This window comes from Malurus melanocephalus, unplaced genomic scaffold (assembly GCF_030028575.1).
Source record: "Malurus melanocephalus ecotype Western Australia unplaced genomic scaffold, MMel_1.1 scaffold_37, whole genome shotgun sequence".
Lineage (NCBI taxonomy): Eukaryota > Metazoa > Chordata > Aves > Passeriformes > Maluridae > Malurus > Malurus melanocephalus.
In genome coordinates this window covers 1,419,398-1,435,887 of record NW_026623269.1, presented here as the reverse complement: position 1 = coordinate 1,435,887, position 16,490 = coordinate 1,419,398, and the positions used below count along the sequence as shown (strand labels likewise).

At 37.4% G+C, this 16,490-nt stretch overlaps 1 protein-coding gene across 5 annotated transcripts; it reads right to left on the bottom strand.

Moving 5' to 3' along the window:
* Nucleotides 1–4: 4 nt before the first annotated feature.
* FNDC7 (fibronectin type III domain containing 7) lies at nt 5–15,908 on the bottom strand. Of its 5 annotated transcripts, XR_008965229.1 has the most exons (14): nt 15,595–15,907; nt 15,142–15,160; nt 13,171–13,425; nt 12,270–12,530; nt 11,503–11,760; nt 9,835–10,089; nt 8,868–9,125; nt 8,142–8,396; nt 6,990–7,244; nt 6,201–6,461; nt 5,539–5,568; nt 4,964–5,027; nt 4,289–4,528; nt 5–1,008 (listed from the first exon to the last, which is right to left on the bottom strand). XR_008965229.1 is itself a non-coding variant. In XM_057364273.1 (13 exons), the coding sequence occupies exons 1-12, from the start codon at nt 15,796–15,798 to the stop codon at nt 4,990–4,992; spliced, it is 2,349 nt and encodes a 782-aa protein (XP_057220256.1). In that variant the 5' UTR covers nt 15,799–15,907; the 3' UTR covers nt 2,709–4,528; nt 4,964–4,989. The 5 variants fall into 5 exon arrangements, 4 of the variants coding, with proteins under 4 accessions (XP_057220256.1, XP_057220257.1, XP_057220258.1 ...); XM_057364273.1 differs by lacking the exon at nt 5–1,008 and having other exon boundaries at nt 2,709–4,528; XM_057364274.1 differs by lacking the exons at nt 5–1,008; nt 9,835–10,089 and having other exon boundaries at nt 2,709–4,528; nt 15,595–15,908.
* Between the last annotated feature and the right edge of the window lie 582 nt (nt 15,909–16,490).

Sequence of the window (16,490 nt, the reverse complement as noted above, 5' to 3'; positions counted from 1 at the left end):
AGCATGGCTGTGCTTTCCATAATAGTRTGGCTTTTAGGGATGGATCTGGAATGTGTATTATAGCTGAGATATTTATGTGCGTGCAATGTACATTGAGGGCTGCAGATTTAGAACTAACATTTATGTCCACTGTACCTGCTGTTTTGTCCAAAGGTTTTTAAAATGTATTATGTTGATCACCAGTGGTGTTAAATTGAGCGGACTTTCAGAGATAGTGGTTTTAATACAAGAATTTAGATTGCTGGGGCTTGTTTAGTAATTCTGTAGGAAGGCTACCTCAAGTGGACACTGTAAAGGTTGACAGATGAGTATTGTAGCCATCCATGCATTTTATTTGTTTGAAAAAATTCCATGTAAGCTTCAGGGTTTTTTTAAAAACACAATTTATCCATTTATGGTCCTTTAATGTTTTTAATCAGCAGCTGCACTCGTCATTTATGATAACCCTGGGCTAATAAAGGCATTTAAGATGGAAAGAGGGAGGTAGGAAGAAGAAAAATGTTACAAAGGATTTCAGTTTCAAGCTTACAAAGCATTTTTATAAGTGTAAACATTTAAAATAAGAATTAACTGATAGTGTCCTTTTTTTAATTCATATTTTCTACAAATAGTAAAGATCTCAATTTGTGCTGAACATTTCATCTGGCAGATTTTTTTTTTAAACAGGTTGTTAGAAGCAAAAACCAAAATGCATTATAGAGAAAGATCATATCATTGAAGTCCAAGTCTATTTGATAGATTATTCTGATGACTTGTATACTAAGTGAGGAGAACCATCTGGAATAAACTCTTAATTAATTCCTTTGTATTGGGTGTCAGCTTTTCCCTGCACGTGCATTGCCAGTTAAAAAGTGCTTCAGTTTCTCCACATTTTATTTTCAGATCAAGTGACACTTTGTATGAATAATGGATTTTATGTAATAAGTAACTTATAACAAAAATGTAGCAAACAAATGCAGCAGCCCCAACATAGGAAGAGTATGAAGTCGGACTCAATGATGAAGTGACCTGCAGGTAAAAAAAAAAAAAATACTTGTGCCTTTTTTGCTTCTGTGTGATGCAGGTCATCTAGATATATTTCATTTTAAACATCCAGGAGAAAAGAGTGTTTTGACTTCTAACAGTATACTTCATTCACAGTATACCAAAAAACAAGTTTTTTTTCCTTCCTCCCTGCTCTTGCTGTTTTCTGAACTGTTMGTCTTTCCTTTAGCATCATGATCCTTAGTAATCAAAATTTTTTAGTACTGAGGTTAAGGTATTGTCTGCTTATATTTGTGTTACCTGATTTTAAATTGGAGCTTGAAACAAAACTAAAGCTTCAACAAATTCATTGCCTTGCAGCGTAAAACTAAAATACTGAGCTTTCATTTAACATCGGAGAAAAAAAAGAGATGCCCTGTCTAGTAGATTACCAGAACTGCATCTGCAGTCTGCCAAGGGATTGCATGGATTCTGTCCAAACAGTGAGGACAACTTTAATTTATCTTGTTTGTGTCTAGAGGGCTTCTTTTGGCCTTGATTTTAACCTTCAGTTTCTGAAACAAGGCCGAGAGGCTGCAAGGCCAATGTTCTGTCAGGGAAAATGGATTACTGATTCCCAGTTGTTCCTTGAGGGCTCCTCCTCTTCTTCTGCCACTGCTGGGCAATAAAGAATGGTTTATTTGCAGAAAAAAATCCAGGTATTTGAGAAACATCTTTGACCTCAAAGTGAGGAAGCACCATCTCACTACAACAAAGATGGTGAACRTTTTGATACAGCTTGTGCAAACACTGGCCCAAGCCCGTATCTTTTACAAGCGCAGCAATTTGAGGACTGGCTTTTACTGTTGAATAAGTGGTCCTTTTTGACCTTTGGATTTAATATGATCCATATTATATACCTGAGTTAGCAGTGTAATATTTGAGCTAGCAGTGTAATGGATGGCACAATATTCACTGCCAGCCAAGATCCMTGAAAATTGCTTGAACCCAGACACCTGTCTGAAATTAGCCTTGGGATTTACTGTCATACAGCTCTTCAGTTTGTATCCAGGGACTCTTAATTCTTTTTTGTCCTTCTGATGCCATTTCACATGCTCTTCCTTAAAACCAGGAAGAACTGTGAAAGGCTGTAAAAACAGCTCTGATGAGCAGGGGTGAGCTAGTGGAGGCACCRGTACTGCCCACTCTGATGCAGTTGCTGTAGTGCAGTACAGCTGCACTGGACATGCATCTCTAGGGCATTAGGAGAAAATTTCTGCCAATTTTAACTGGAGGAGTCGGGTTGCAGAGCTGTTGTCTCACAGTCTGTGCACTCTTCAGTTCTCAGGGTAAAATRACACTGACCGAAGCACTATGAACGCGAAGTTTTCATAGTATGCCATATGTTCATAATTGCCTAGCTGGCATAATTATCCCTTATGAAGCCTCATCTGTCTTCAAAATTCCCTGTGGCTCCAATGCTAAATACTGGAATAGTAATATTAGTAGCCTCCTACAGTATACAAGGTCCCCTCTTCATGGGAGCCTGAAGGAATTTGATGAATTTTGCTGGTTTTAGTAGATGTTTTACCCCTTTGCCCCACTCTGAAGTGTATGTAGCTTTACATATGGATGGCCACTGGCTATTAAGCAGGGTAAACCAGCATGTGTCTCTTTTTTACTGTTCACCAGCAATATTTAGATGTGGAACACTGCATAAATCTCCGTAAATTTGAGCCAAATCAGCGGAAATCAGCCACTTCCTTCACTGGATTGAAAACAAGTTTTGAGCTATTACTTCTGTGCCAGATACAATTAAAAATAATGTATATTTTGAATAATAGACTTTTTTTTGCTTGTGTTATTTGTGTAATTGCAACCAGTACATCTTTATTGTTATGCACTTAAATTTTTTTATTAAGTAAGCATTAGTGAAGGCATCTACTGTGCAATAACCTAGACTTTCAATTACCTAATCTGTTAGTCCAAGTGATTACACAGATACTGCTCTGAAAGCATCTATTTTAGCATAGCAATTTGCTGCCTACCTCCAAGTTTTCAACAGCAATTTTACTGGTTCTCAGGTCTTCTTACAAGAGGTTTCTGGGGTTGGGTTGCTTGGGGTTTTTTGGTAGGACTTTTGTTGTTTGTTTGGTGGAGAATTTTATTGTTTGGGTTGTTTTTGCTTCATGAAGTTCAGAGCTTCATACTAATAAGTAGTATAGAAACAGCATCTCTAAAAACACAACATCTAATTGTCCTTTCCTGTGATCTGAAGTCAGCATGACCCATGAAAGTGTATTTACCTCAGTTTGGAGAGAACCTGCAACTAATCCTGACCAACATTTTTTTTAAACAGCTCAGTGAATGCCAGTGTCATTTCACTTATCAGCAGTGTTAATTACTAGACTATTATTAGACAATGTGTAATGCCTAAGTAACAACACCTCTAAGTTGCACACTGCCACAGTAGGAGGTGTGTTTCTCACTTGGTTTGGTTGTGTTGCTTTTCCTCCCTGTTTTACTAATTGTGTTCATCTGCTACTCACTTTTTTAGAGCTGAATCAACGTGTTTTTTCTAGAAATCGTGACTCCTCTTCCACTTCTTGCCCTTTTTCCCCCCACAGACATGCAAATAAAACATTCTGATACAATTACACTTCAGTGACAAAAGTGAGAGGAGCTGACAAAAATAGTACTTCAGCATTGTTTGTGGTGTGTAATTGAGCTGTTAAGGTCTGTATGCMAGGGAGAATTAAGAAAACATACACCAACAGTTTTGTAGGGCTTAAAGTACRTTAGAGTTACTATTAGAGCATGGAATTATCAGAATTGCTTATGAGAAAAGTAGAATGGTTGAGGCTTGAATGTAGTTCCAAAAGAAACCAATTGGGTTAGATCTCTGAAAACCCAGTTAAACAGTTATGCTGTGGTGACAGTGTTTGGCAATGATGTCTGCAAAGAAGAAATATTTAAATAGAACCCTCAAGGAAGAAAGCTGTATATATTATTTTTATTAAGTGAGAAATAAAACCAACTTTCTATTAACTAATGCAGGGCAGTTTTAAATAATGTTTCCTAAAGAAAGACTTGTTTGATCATGACTAAATGCAGATAATGTTCTARGAAGCAGCATATAATTCTTAGCCATCTACAAGCAACTTGCTGAAGGGTGAAATTCCCATGAGATTTTGTCCAAGTGATCAGAAGCATTGGCTGAGATACTTAATAACCTAATGTATTCTCTGAAGAAAGGCTATTTCCACAATGGATTGTGTCTTTGTAAACTCAAAATAGTGTTAAGAACCCTGTTGTCTTTGGTTACTTTTATACACATGAGCTTCTGAAGACTGTGTAAAATTACACATTTGTAGAACCAGTGACCTTGAATTTTGCTTTCAATATTGGCTGAGAAAGTAACCAGTGTGGAGTGTGAGAGGAGGTCCTSCCTGGATTAGGTCTCAGATAGGCATAGTGTTCAGGTTCCCTCCTCCCGGTCCTCAAACARCTGTGAATGTTGTAGTTAGGCATGGATGTGTCTTTCCAGCTTCAGGGAAAAAAAAGACTGAAAAGAACATTTAGGGAGAATGGTGTTAYCAACAATCTTAACATCCAGGATAGCAGTAGGTGGTGAACAGCAGCAAAAAGGAGATAAGCCTTAGGGGGGAAAAAAGTCAGCAGTGATTTCTTGCCATCCACCTGAGACAAGAGTAGTAAATAGTCCAGAACACYAAGAGAAAGTAAATGAGTGCTGATGAATATTTTGATCTGTTTGGATTTTAAGGGCTTTTCTGGGGAACTATAGCAGTGAAGTGGACAAATCAGTAGTGACAGCAGGAGTAGACGAGATTTCAGAGGTTAATATGATGGATTTTAACAAACAGCTTATATTTATGATACACAGAACTGGTGAAGCATTTCCCTTCAATCCCAAAGACTTAATCAGCAGGAAAAGTTTGATTCATACATTCTAATATGATTTGCARTTCTTATAACTTACCTCCTTATCTGGACCAGAATTTTCATCTAGATGTGTTTTGCAGTGCTCTTTCCTCTATAAATCACTATAAAAGAATTTGGGAAGGAAAACAATTCCAGTTATGGAAAAGCAGCTGTTGAGAAATTTTTGTTTCAGTGGCTGCTTTTGAAGTTGTTTCTAGTAGTTTACATATGCAAATCAGGCACAAGATTATCCTGTTGAAATCCCAGATGAAATAAGGTAGAATAGGTTGAGGTAAGCAATTGAAAATATAAATCAAAGGTGCCACCTTGCTTCATTTGTAATGGGGTATGGTGAGGCCATAAAAATAAACCTGCCTTTTATTACATGCTATCAGATAGATAGTAAGTGTTGTGACCATGCATSATGATATACAGGCCACAATATAGGTAAGGTTTTGTGGTTTGTTTTTTTTTAATTATACATTATAAGATGGAGGAGTGAGACAAACCTGCATAACACTACCTTAAGCCTTGACTATCAAATTTATATGTTACATGCATCTTATTTAGAATTACATGATGCAAAAATACTTCATAAACTTTATGACTTTGTAATGAATGTACTGCTCTTACCCATTCCAACAGAGCTTCCAGAACAGGTTACTGAAATGACATGAAACAATAGTGTAAATTTTCAATGTCATGTTGTAAGCTGGAAAACATTATTAATCTGCAGCATGTAGTCTATCTATACAACTATGCGATCCCACCAGACAGCAGTATTTTTATAACTATATAACTATATAATATATAACTATATAACTATATATAGTATGTTTATTCAATCTGTGCCCTGGGAAAGGAATCCCAAAGTAATTTCTTCCCCTTTAAACAATTTTTACTTTAAAAATGTGCTTAGGAGTTATTAATTTATTGATTGGCTTCTTTATTTAAAAAAAATCCATAAAAYATAAAATACACATTTATTTGCTTCTATATTCTTAGCACTCCTAACCTCCCAACTGAAAATTAACTTCTGTGTATTCATYAGGATATGTGTGATCCATTTAAAACTCAGCACACATGTAGATAAGTGTGCCCAGTCCCAAAATGTTGCTGTGAAGTTCCATCACAGATATTGCAAGACTGCACCCATAAAGTTTACTCTGCAGTCAACACTAGAGCTGAAAAGTTCTATTCCATGCCACCTTTACCTGCATAAATTTGGGCTACATTTTAACCATCTAGCATGTATGGGGAAAAAAAAAACTCATTGAAAAAAATTTAAATTTTACCTGAATATATTTTTTTAGGACAAAACGTGAGCTTTGGCCTCTTGTCAGTCATTGGAGCCACCACCACAGTGTAGACATCCCCACAAGGTATCTCAGTAATATCACAGTGACTTAGACCTGAGCTGGGGGTACAGCTGAAATTGCCCTTTGAGCCACGTAAATCAGCGTTGTAGTTTATTGTTTCGTCAGAAGCTCTCCAAAACACCCTTATGCCATTGCTCCTGAGTCTATAGAGCTTCACCCCAGAAGGGCAGCAAGCACCTAAGAAAGTAAGAAACATTTATAAGCAAATTTTGTGAACGATGTATTAAACCAGATTACTGTGATTACCAGAATTTTAATGAGAAATTATTATTTCACAGAAAGCCAAAATAATTCTTGAACTGAACTAGGAAAGAAAAGTTTTATTAGAGTCATATTATGGAGCTGGAATTCAGTTATTTTTTCACATGTTGGAATATTGTTGCTCTCACCTGGCACACGACCTTCCTTAAAATGCCTAGAATCCTTTTGAGAGCTCTAAAATTTAATTATGCCATAGCACATTAAATWAAAAAACTTTCTGGAGCAATGTTATTAGAGCTTTGTTATATGGCCAGCTGATRGCTGTCATAAGAACAGGTCTTCAATTATATGAAATAAATCTAAAGTGCATTTATTTGGAGGGAACTACAGGTATATTAGCTGTGTGTTGAATTTCCCCTGTGATATTTTTATGTGAGGAACACTACACAAAGTATGTTGTATATTGTGCGTTTTTCTTCCCAATTGCATTTAGAAGTTACCTACTGGAGGAATATCCCTGATAGGTACAGTTGGATGTCACACCCGTCTCACTAATGGCTCTCAGAGATACTGTRTAGTTGGTGCCACATGTGATACATCCCAGGAGACAGTAGGTCTGAAGAGTGTGACACTTTGCCTGTCCTTTTGGAGACTCCAGTGCTGTCACATATGTCTGTGCACCCATCCCAACAGACCAGCTGATATTGGTTACAGATTGTGTCACTTGACTTAGTACCAGATCTTTAGGGCAACAAGGAGCTGAAAGAACAAAAAATAGAGAAGTCAATTCTGGTTTGGACCTGGAAAATGGAAGGTATTTGGAAGGGTTGCCAATAGCATAGTAGATGATCYGGAGCAAAGGAATGAAGAAGTGCATACTTTACAGGCAAACACCAGCATGCTGAAAAATAATTGACTCTGCTGGCAAGCTTCTAACAAACAGAATGTCAATGCAAGRTCCATTTGTCTCCAACAGTGGGTTATACATGATTGTTCACCAAGCTTCTAAAAATTATTAAAATTTTTCATCAGAATATCAGMGTACATCTGTAGTTAAATTAAACAGGGTCCATCTCTACCCCTCAAGTCATATAGCTCAGTCCAGGCTTTGTCTCTGTTTAAAGTCTCTTCCTCTACAATGTAAAATGACTGCAGCCAAACTGCCTGTTAGAAACAGACTCCGATGTATATTAATCTCTGTGCTGAGCCTGGGGATTGTCTGGSTAAGTGGTAGAGGACAAAACCTGTTAGCAAATTAATAGCAGCAATGGTGGGTAGGATGTGCTTTAATCTGTTCTTTACACTGCTTATTTGTTGACATGGACATTGCCTCATTGCCTCTCCTGTTAATTTTAATTATCAAAATGCTGACAAGGAAGTTATGCATTACATTAGTGGCTTACGTTATTACATTTTAGTTAGCTGTGCCAGAAGATAATTGGTTGCACTAAGGCCTCTCAGTGTGAGGCAACTGCCAAATGATCCTTCCTTTGTGTCCACACAAAGACACAGACAGGTTTATGAAAAGGATAATTTTCAGCAATACATAGTGTGATATGCACATATTGTAAAGAAAAAAAAAGCTAAAATCATAGAGTCATAGAACTATTTTAATATGCTGCTAAGTATGTTGAACTATATACGATTCCCACATACCTGTCTCTAAAGGGACACTGTAGCTTGGTAAACTCTGTCCTGCTGGTGATCTTGCTATAGCACTAACAGAGAAAGCAGATCCACAGGGAAGATCCGTTAGGGTACAGGAATTCCCGGTGCTTGTGCAATGCCAAAGTCCAGCCTCTCCTCTGGCAGTGACAATGTACATAGCTTCTTCATTGTTAGATTGCCACTGCACACTGATTACAGATAGACCCTCCTTTGTGATATTTTTAATTTCAGGACTGCAGGGAGCTGAAATATTTCATATTAATAGTATTTAAACAGATTGTTTATGCACACTATGTAAGTTACACATGAAAATAAAATTCCAGTTAGAACTGACAAATTACTTTGGAAAAGTATATGATCCTTACACACTTTACTCCTGGTGAGAATTTAGAATTTGGGATAGAATTGACGACATAAGATTTTGTGTATAGAGATAAATTGTAATTCTGATTTTCAGAACACTGAAGCTATCAGAAGCATTCAATACAAATTTGATATAAGTTCCTTCTTACAGTGTATTTTTAAAGACTTTTAGTTTTGGTGCTTTTTTTTGTTTGGGGTGGGGTTTTTTTGTTTGTGTTTGCTTTTTAATTTTTATCAGTAAACTTAGTAAAACAGTTAAACAGTAACTTAGCATTCCAGTACTGTTTTTCATCCACAAATCACTGTGGTGTCTAACAACTATTTCTTCAGCTAAATGAGTCATCACAATACCTGTTGCCACGTACTGAGGCACACATGAGGTGTTGCTGCCCCGAGCCTCGCTGAAGGAATACACGGTGATGTTGTAGGGGGTGTTGCACTGCAGAGCCGATAGGGTGCAGGCCGTGGCCGTGTCCTTGCACAGCACCACTCCGCTCCCACCGGTTGCTCTGGTCTCGTACAGGTCAGCGCCTCGCACAGGAGCCCAGGTGACCCGCACGGTGTCGCTTGACATGAACACGGCCCTGAAGTCACTGGGACAGCAAGGAGCTGGGAAGAGAARAGACAGATAGGGAAACTCGACTGGGAGTGGAAAACTGGCACAAATAAGACCCTTCTTTCATTTGTCGATATGCTTCGATACCGTATCGATATCCAAAGGTGACCAATACTATGCAAACAGTCTCATGAAGCACAGATTKACTTCTTAAATTAATTCAGCACCACTCCTTCCAAATCGATAGAGGACATACTCATGTTTAGGTCAGACACAGGAATTACATATATGCTTCATTTAAAATTTTAAAGCTCTAGAGGTTAAGTAACTCTAACAATGTTTTTTCTCAATTTCTCACTGAACTCATTATTTTTTTTCATTTTTCAAGTATAAAAACTCCTTATGAGGAAGTTTAAAGACTTTTCCTGAAGTAAAACTGGGGAAAAAAAAAAAAAACCGAACAGGGCTAGAATTCAAATGTTATGCCACGGTTGTGTGTTACTCATATGTCCTTGCCTGATGATTGTGAATTGTTGAACTGTTTCCAATTTTGTATGCATGTTATTGCACTTRACTATGCAAGTTAAATTTAATTGCAATGTGAAATGTTTCTTTTTTTCTGCCAACCTTTGTGTGTTATGCCCAAAACCTGAATAAAAATAGAAGTTTAAATCATTATCTTCCCTAAAAATGTCAAAACAGCTCTACCATAAACACAGTTAAAGGATCCAAATGAATTAGCAAGAATACATGGCTACTTACCGGTGGTGTAATTGAACACATCACCTAAAGGACTCTGGCCTGCCTTGTTATATGCAAAGACACTAATGAAATAAGTGAAACCACAGTCCGACTGGAAATGGCATTGAGTATATGATGTGTTGCAGTGCACTTCCAAGCCATCATCACTCTTCACAAAAACCACGTAATAATGACCAAAACTGACATTAGACCATGATACCAGCAAATGACCAGGTTCATCCTCCTCAATTGATATATTTACTGGTGCACAGGGAACTGAAAGAAAACATTTAAAAAAGAGAAAAGAAAAATATTCTAAATACAATTCTTTTTTTTCTTTCTTGAAGTTATATTCTGGTGAATAAAGGAAAATCAGGAATATGTAGAATTATTCTGCTCAGCTTGAACAGTTCTGTCTTGATTTAAAAAAACAGTAACTTAGCTGCCTTTACAGAGGTTGCTACTTGTATTTAGATGACAAGTCGGTATAATTTTTCCAAAACAAAATAGATGCTACTGTCATGTTTTACAGAAACATCTGCTTAAGGAGCCTTTTGAACAAAAACGGTGGCACCAGCCAATATTTCAAAAGGAACTTGCACCATGTGTGCTCACAAAYAGTAGGTTTGGATGATAATTGGAATACTAGCGTGAATAGCAGTTGGCTTCCAAAAGCCTCCATGTGTGAAAACCCTCTATATGGTATGAAACTCACTGGTTTTGTCTGAGTASAACCATCCTTTGCTTAGGTTTCCTTTCTGTTGGCATCCCAAAATGTCACATTAAACTACAAACTCCATGGCTTTTATTTAAATAACATTTATTTTCTTTCTAGTTCAAAGAAGTGTAGCTTGCTGCTATTAGAATGAATATACATAATCTAGCTGAGGCAGTGCTGGCTGATATTACAGCCAGCCCACAGCTAAATAGTTGTCGCTTACATAAGGCTCTCTCATCCTGTTAGATCCACCTCAGAGTTGCTYGCATGATTGATCTCCTAACACCTATCAAAAGTCAAAATAAGAAGGGTTTTATCAAATAACAAGTAAATGATGTTGCGTATTTAAAGTAGCATATAATAAAAAAAAATTGTTTAGATTTTGATTACATGGGCAGTTCATCTAACAGGTCAGGAAGCAACAACCTCTGACCTGGCAGCTGTGCTGTAGTTGAACTGAGCTCTTGTCCTGGCAATGGTTGATGGTTTCTTAATTTAGTATAATGGTGTTACTTTGGCTGAAGGTGCTTTTGCTGACCTTCTTTCTAACAACTAGACTTGGCCCAGAATAGTTCTAAGCCCAGAGGYAGTCCTTAATGCCATTTTCTCACAAATTTGTTCCAATCTATTTGTGACAGAGCTGACACAGTAGGACAGACCTGTTATTCCTTCCACTAGTTCTACACTCAGAAAATTGACTTTAGAACATGTACTTCTCATAAGAGGAAACTCCAGGCTTACTGGTTCAACCGACAATGTCAACATCATTGCAAGTTTTTCTCACTGAAATATGAAGAATGTTTAAGCTCTTACCTCTACAATAGAAAAGTTTATAGCACAGTTCATGAACAAAGGTCAAAAGCAGAACTAATTGAGAATTACTTGTGAATTGCAATGGACTAATTTACAATTGAAATAAAAGATGTTTCTATTAAAATGCCATAAGCTGTGTAAGTATCAGTGACACATACTAGTTTTTAAGCTTACTGCATCAGTAGGTTTACTGGATCCAGCATCATTATATGCTGTAACAGAAACATAATATTCTGAGCTGCACTGGAGGGATGGCACTATGCAGGAGGCAGAAGATGTGTTACACCTCAGTTTCAGGAGTCCACTGGAGACTGTGACACTGTAAATTAGAGCTCCTTCTGTTGGCATCCAAGAGACGACAGCTCTTAAAGCACCGCTGTTGAAAGCTACTTTAACATCCCCCGGTGCATTAGGACCTATGGAATATCAGTTTCGAACACATAGATATAACTTAGATTATTGCCTACAGACACACAACACACAACTTTKTCATAACTTGTAAACTAAATGAACTTTTTTGTGGTGCAGACCTTACCCTCATTCATGTTAAAATGACATTTAAAAAATATATAGTTCTAGTTGCCAATTGCTGAAACTCCTTGATATTTTGAATATTTGCTTCTCAAAATTAGAAAAATCCTCAAAATCAGTCTAAGCTTGTGTAATCCTTATCCAGATCTGTACTAGGTACAACTTTAGTGACAGTAAATGGTATCTTTGCCTCGGTAATATTCACTAAACATAGCTATGTCATTTGACCTTTCATAAACTTCAAAATGGGGCAAAAATAATATGATCTGAAAATCTACCCAATTATCTTTGAAAAACATAATACAATCACACATACACATAAATACTTTCTGATATATTGTTGCTGCATTGTTTTTGGAATGCTGACTTGGTTTCAGAAAAGAAAATTTCTTACTTGTTCTTTGGTTATAAGTGAAATCATCTCCAGGCATCCCATTGGCATTCCAGGCATAAGCCTTGATAGTATAAAGAGTTCCTGGATCTAGATTTGTAAATACCAAGGAGGTATTGGTGGTGTTCTCCTTCAGCATTCTGCCCAAACCATCTGATCTCATGACTGACACAGAGAATCCAGCTGCCAWAGGCACAGCTTTCCAGCTCACTGCAATGGAGTCACAACTTGGAGAACCAACAGACAGAATTGGAGCAGCCAGGACTGTTGAGAAAGAACAAAATTAAGCTTTTGGGTTTTCAGTAGTATGGTTTAAAAGGGCCAAATTTGAAATGAATACACAGAAAAAACAATCACTAACTCTGCGAGACAAATTCAGTGACAACAAAACCAGAAAAATAAATTAATGYAAGATTGGCAGAATAAATTTGAAAAAAATATTTAGTGCATCAACTATTGTATTGCACATTTTGTGAAATGAATGAAAGCTGTACAGAAAGTGTGAAAGGATGCATGTGTTGAAGAATGAAAACGACCAAGAAGATACTGCATTTCCTGTCCTCTTTAATTTTGGTGTACTGTATTATACCTTTGGTTGCTTCTCTATTCCATTCCTTTAAGTTATGCCTTTTGTTAAAGTAAAATACATATATTCATACAAATTCTAGTGAAACTCCCAACTGAACTTCGAACTTACTGTACCATCATAAAGTAAACCATTAATTCAGACTCTTGTCCTGGCCATTAAGGCAGATGGATGAATTCTAGTCCTCAAAAACTGAAAGAAGAATGTGATCAGTACAATTTAAAATGCAGTATTATAATAATTCAGGACTGGTACATGTATTAATGCTTTATATTATAATTACATTACAGAATTTGAAATAAGATTTTGAAAGTCCACCTGTTTTTACTTTTCTGAATGGTGAAGGCTGGCTTTTYCCTCCTGAATTTATAGATCTGATAGTGATTCTGTACAAGGTGGCAGGTTTCAGTCCCGTCACTGTGCCTGGAGAATTTTTGACTACAGTTTCAACGAAGGAATCTCCATCTTGTGCAGTCAGCATGTAATTAGTAGCCCCAGGTACYGCTTTCCATTCCACTGTGATACTGTTGCTAAGTTTTGAATAAGCTTGGTCAATAACAGGTGTGTCTGGAGCTAAAATGGAAATAATRATAGACATACTGAAGTTGGGAAACTCAGCCCTGTGGAACGTTGCTTGCTCTGAACATTTCATAAAGACAAAATGTAGGACAAATAATCAACACTTTCTACAAATGATCAAAATTTAAGTTAAATGGACTTGCAGTGAACATTAACAAAATTCACAGTCTTGTGGTATTCTAGAACAAATTTCATCTTTCAATAAAAATACTCTAGTGCCCTGAATTCACTATTGAAAAATGCCATTTAACCTAGRTTGCACTGAAAGGTTMTCCTCTACAGCCAATTAACTATATTAATTATTAACTAAAGCAATATACAAAGCAATATATACAAAGAAGTGCATGTTTATACAAAGCAGTCTGAAATAGGATGCTGAATCATAGGCATTTCTATACCAAAGCAGCAWACAATAATTTATTTTGGAAGGGATCACAGGAACTCACCTAACCCCTTGCTCAGAGCAGATAGACAATAACATGACAAATCAAATATTGTGACTAAATGCTTTGATGTTATGTTCTACCATTCAGAAAGAGCTCTTGTGTACTGCAGACATGTAAATAACTACACAGTGTATTTCTTAACCACGAGTAATTAATGTTCTGAAATAAGGATTTTCATGCTAAAATCAGCATTTATAAAGCAATGCTGCAAACACTGCAAAGCTGCAAAATACTCACTAGAAGGGAAAAAAAAAAAGATAAAATGAAGATACATCCCACATAAAATGAAGAAAAGGAATGTAAAAGTATTTGGGACAAAATAGGTGCCTTGAGGCAAACTTTTGCATGGCAAAGTAGCTCATGTGGGATTTGGGAGACCTTAGCAAGTATTATGCACAGCTGCTCCACTAAGCACTAACACCTATGTGCTATATATTCTCTACTTACCTGCTAGGCAAGACTTAGAGTTGGGTTAAGGTTTTCCTGCATAAAAATCTTTGTGAATTGTTACTCAACACAGTATTTTAAATCAAACTAAAAAAAAGTATAGTGCAGCATTTTGCTCAAAGATTGTGAAAGACCCATCTRCAAACATTCCATAGGCATGGCCACAATTAGTATCTTTACCATTTTTACAAAGGGAGCAAAAGAAGATGTCTGTCTATAACTGATAAGAAAGTGTTTGGGACTAAAAGCAGATGTTAATGCTTAATTGAGTAGCTGTGTATCAAATGCAAAACATTGGAAACATTTGTGCAAAGGAGACTGTGCTTCTGGTGAGGTTTTTATATTGGTCTTATTGGTTTGTATGGGCTTTTGTTGGGTTCTTTTTCGGTTTTTTTTTTTTGAGGAAGTGTGATGGTGTTTTCTTCTGATGTTTCTTTTGTTTGTTTTCTTAATTATTAAAATACACAACAATTAATTGGGTGCAAATATGGGACATTTTAAATTCCCATTTGTAGCACAGCTATATAATGAACTGCAGAATTTGTTCCTCTGAGTTTTCTCCCCGGTTCACACTAGTATCAAGGCACAAGTCCGAATATTTGTGTGTGTCCAACAGAATTGTGACTCCTAAAAATGAGATTTAAAATTTATAAAGTTATCAATGTAATTTTTAAAGCCTGAATCAAACATTAAAACAATTTTTGTTAATAAAACTGCTAGAACTTACAGAATATTTTATYAAAAATCACAAGTGTGTTCTCTTCAGACCCATTCAAAAATAGGCAGACAAAACCAAAATACCATTTTGAAAATTTACCTGTGTTTGCTGTAAAGATCTGAAAAGGAAGATGTAACAAAATTAGAAATACAGTGTGAAATTATTTGTTTTTAAAATTAAAAATCTAAGAATATTATTAACAACAACTTAAAAATACTATGTTTTTTAACAAATTTTACTGATATGATGTATTTGCTTGGATTCTTTAAGCATGGAAAGCATATGCAACCGATGAGATTTGTTACACGCAAGCAGATTGTACCTCTTCTATATTTTCCCTTCAAAATTTGCCTATTGATCCCGTTCGCAGCCGTTGACACACTTTAAAAGTATTTTTCAGTCACATGTAAACAGTGCAAAACTGTAATAGTAACTAAATACCAACGCAGAAGCGGATGTCTGAATGTGCTCCACCCTAACTTTTAGTTTACTTTTCCAAAGATTACAGTWTCATCTCTAAAAGTAGCTCTACAGCAAATAAGTTGCACTCACCATTTCCAGGCACCGGAGAAGCACTCCAATAAACGCTAATGATTTACTTTGGCCCATCTTGTCAGGAGTTCGTTCCAGCTTCACACGGGGGCGAGCTGAGGCCGATGCCCAGCGCCGTCTCCCAGCGGTGCTGTCACTGAAGGCGCACTCCCCGGGGGAGAGTAATACAGTAATACAGATTTCTTCTTTAAGTGATGACAGCATTCTAACAAAAAGAATGTCTCCTCCCTGCTGGACCAGAGCCTGACAGCGGCCACCCGAACCCTGGTGACACGGGGCCACCAYAGCACTCGGCTTCTGGCCGCCTGGSTAGTGGGTATCTCTTCTGTTACAGGATGCAGACTCTGTAAAGTTTGGACAAGATTCATAAAACAAGCCGAATGAGATTTGCTCTTCGGCTTATCTATAGTATTTTTGTCCACTTAAAGGGATCATTTCTGTCAGGAATTATATCCTCGTAGGACTTCCCTTTGAATGGCACATCGCCATACAGACTAAGAACTACTCTTCCTCATACCTGGCGTTGTGGAAAGAGAATTTTTCCTCGCATTCCTGCGTATCTGTTCCAGCTGCTGGTTCCCCTTTGAGAACACGATTTTATGTCTTCAAACTGACTTCWGACAGACGTCTGTAGGCGTCAACAACCGCTCTTGTTCTATAACYCGACAGTGTTTTCCTTGCTGGTTTACACGAATGCCATCGGGAACCTGGGGGCCTTTTTCGTGAGGGAACCCCGGTATTCCCGCCGAGGGGACGCGGGACCAGGGCAGGTTTCGCGGAGCCACCCCGGCCAGGTGGTCTCCAGCTTCCCCGTGYTCCCCACACCTTGCCAGGGGCCGCCTCAGGAGTCGGGAGCGGCTCCCGGCCTCCCGGGCTCACCTGCTGAGGAGCAGCAG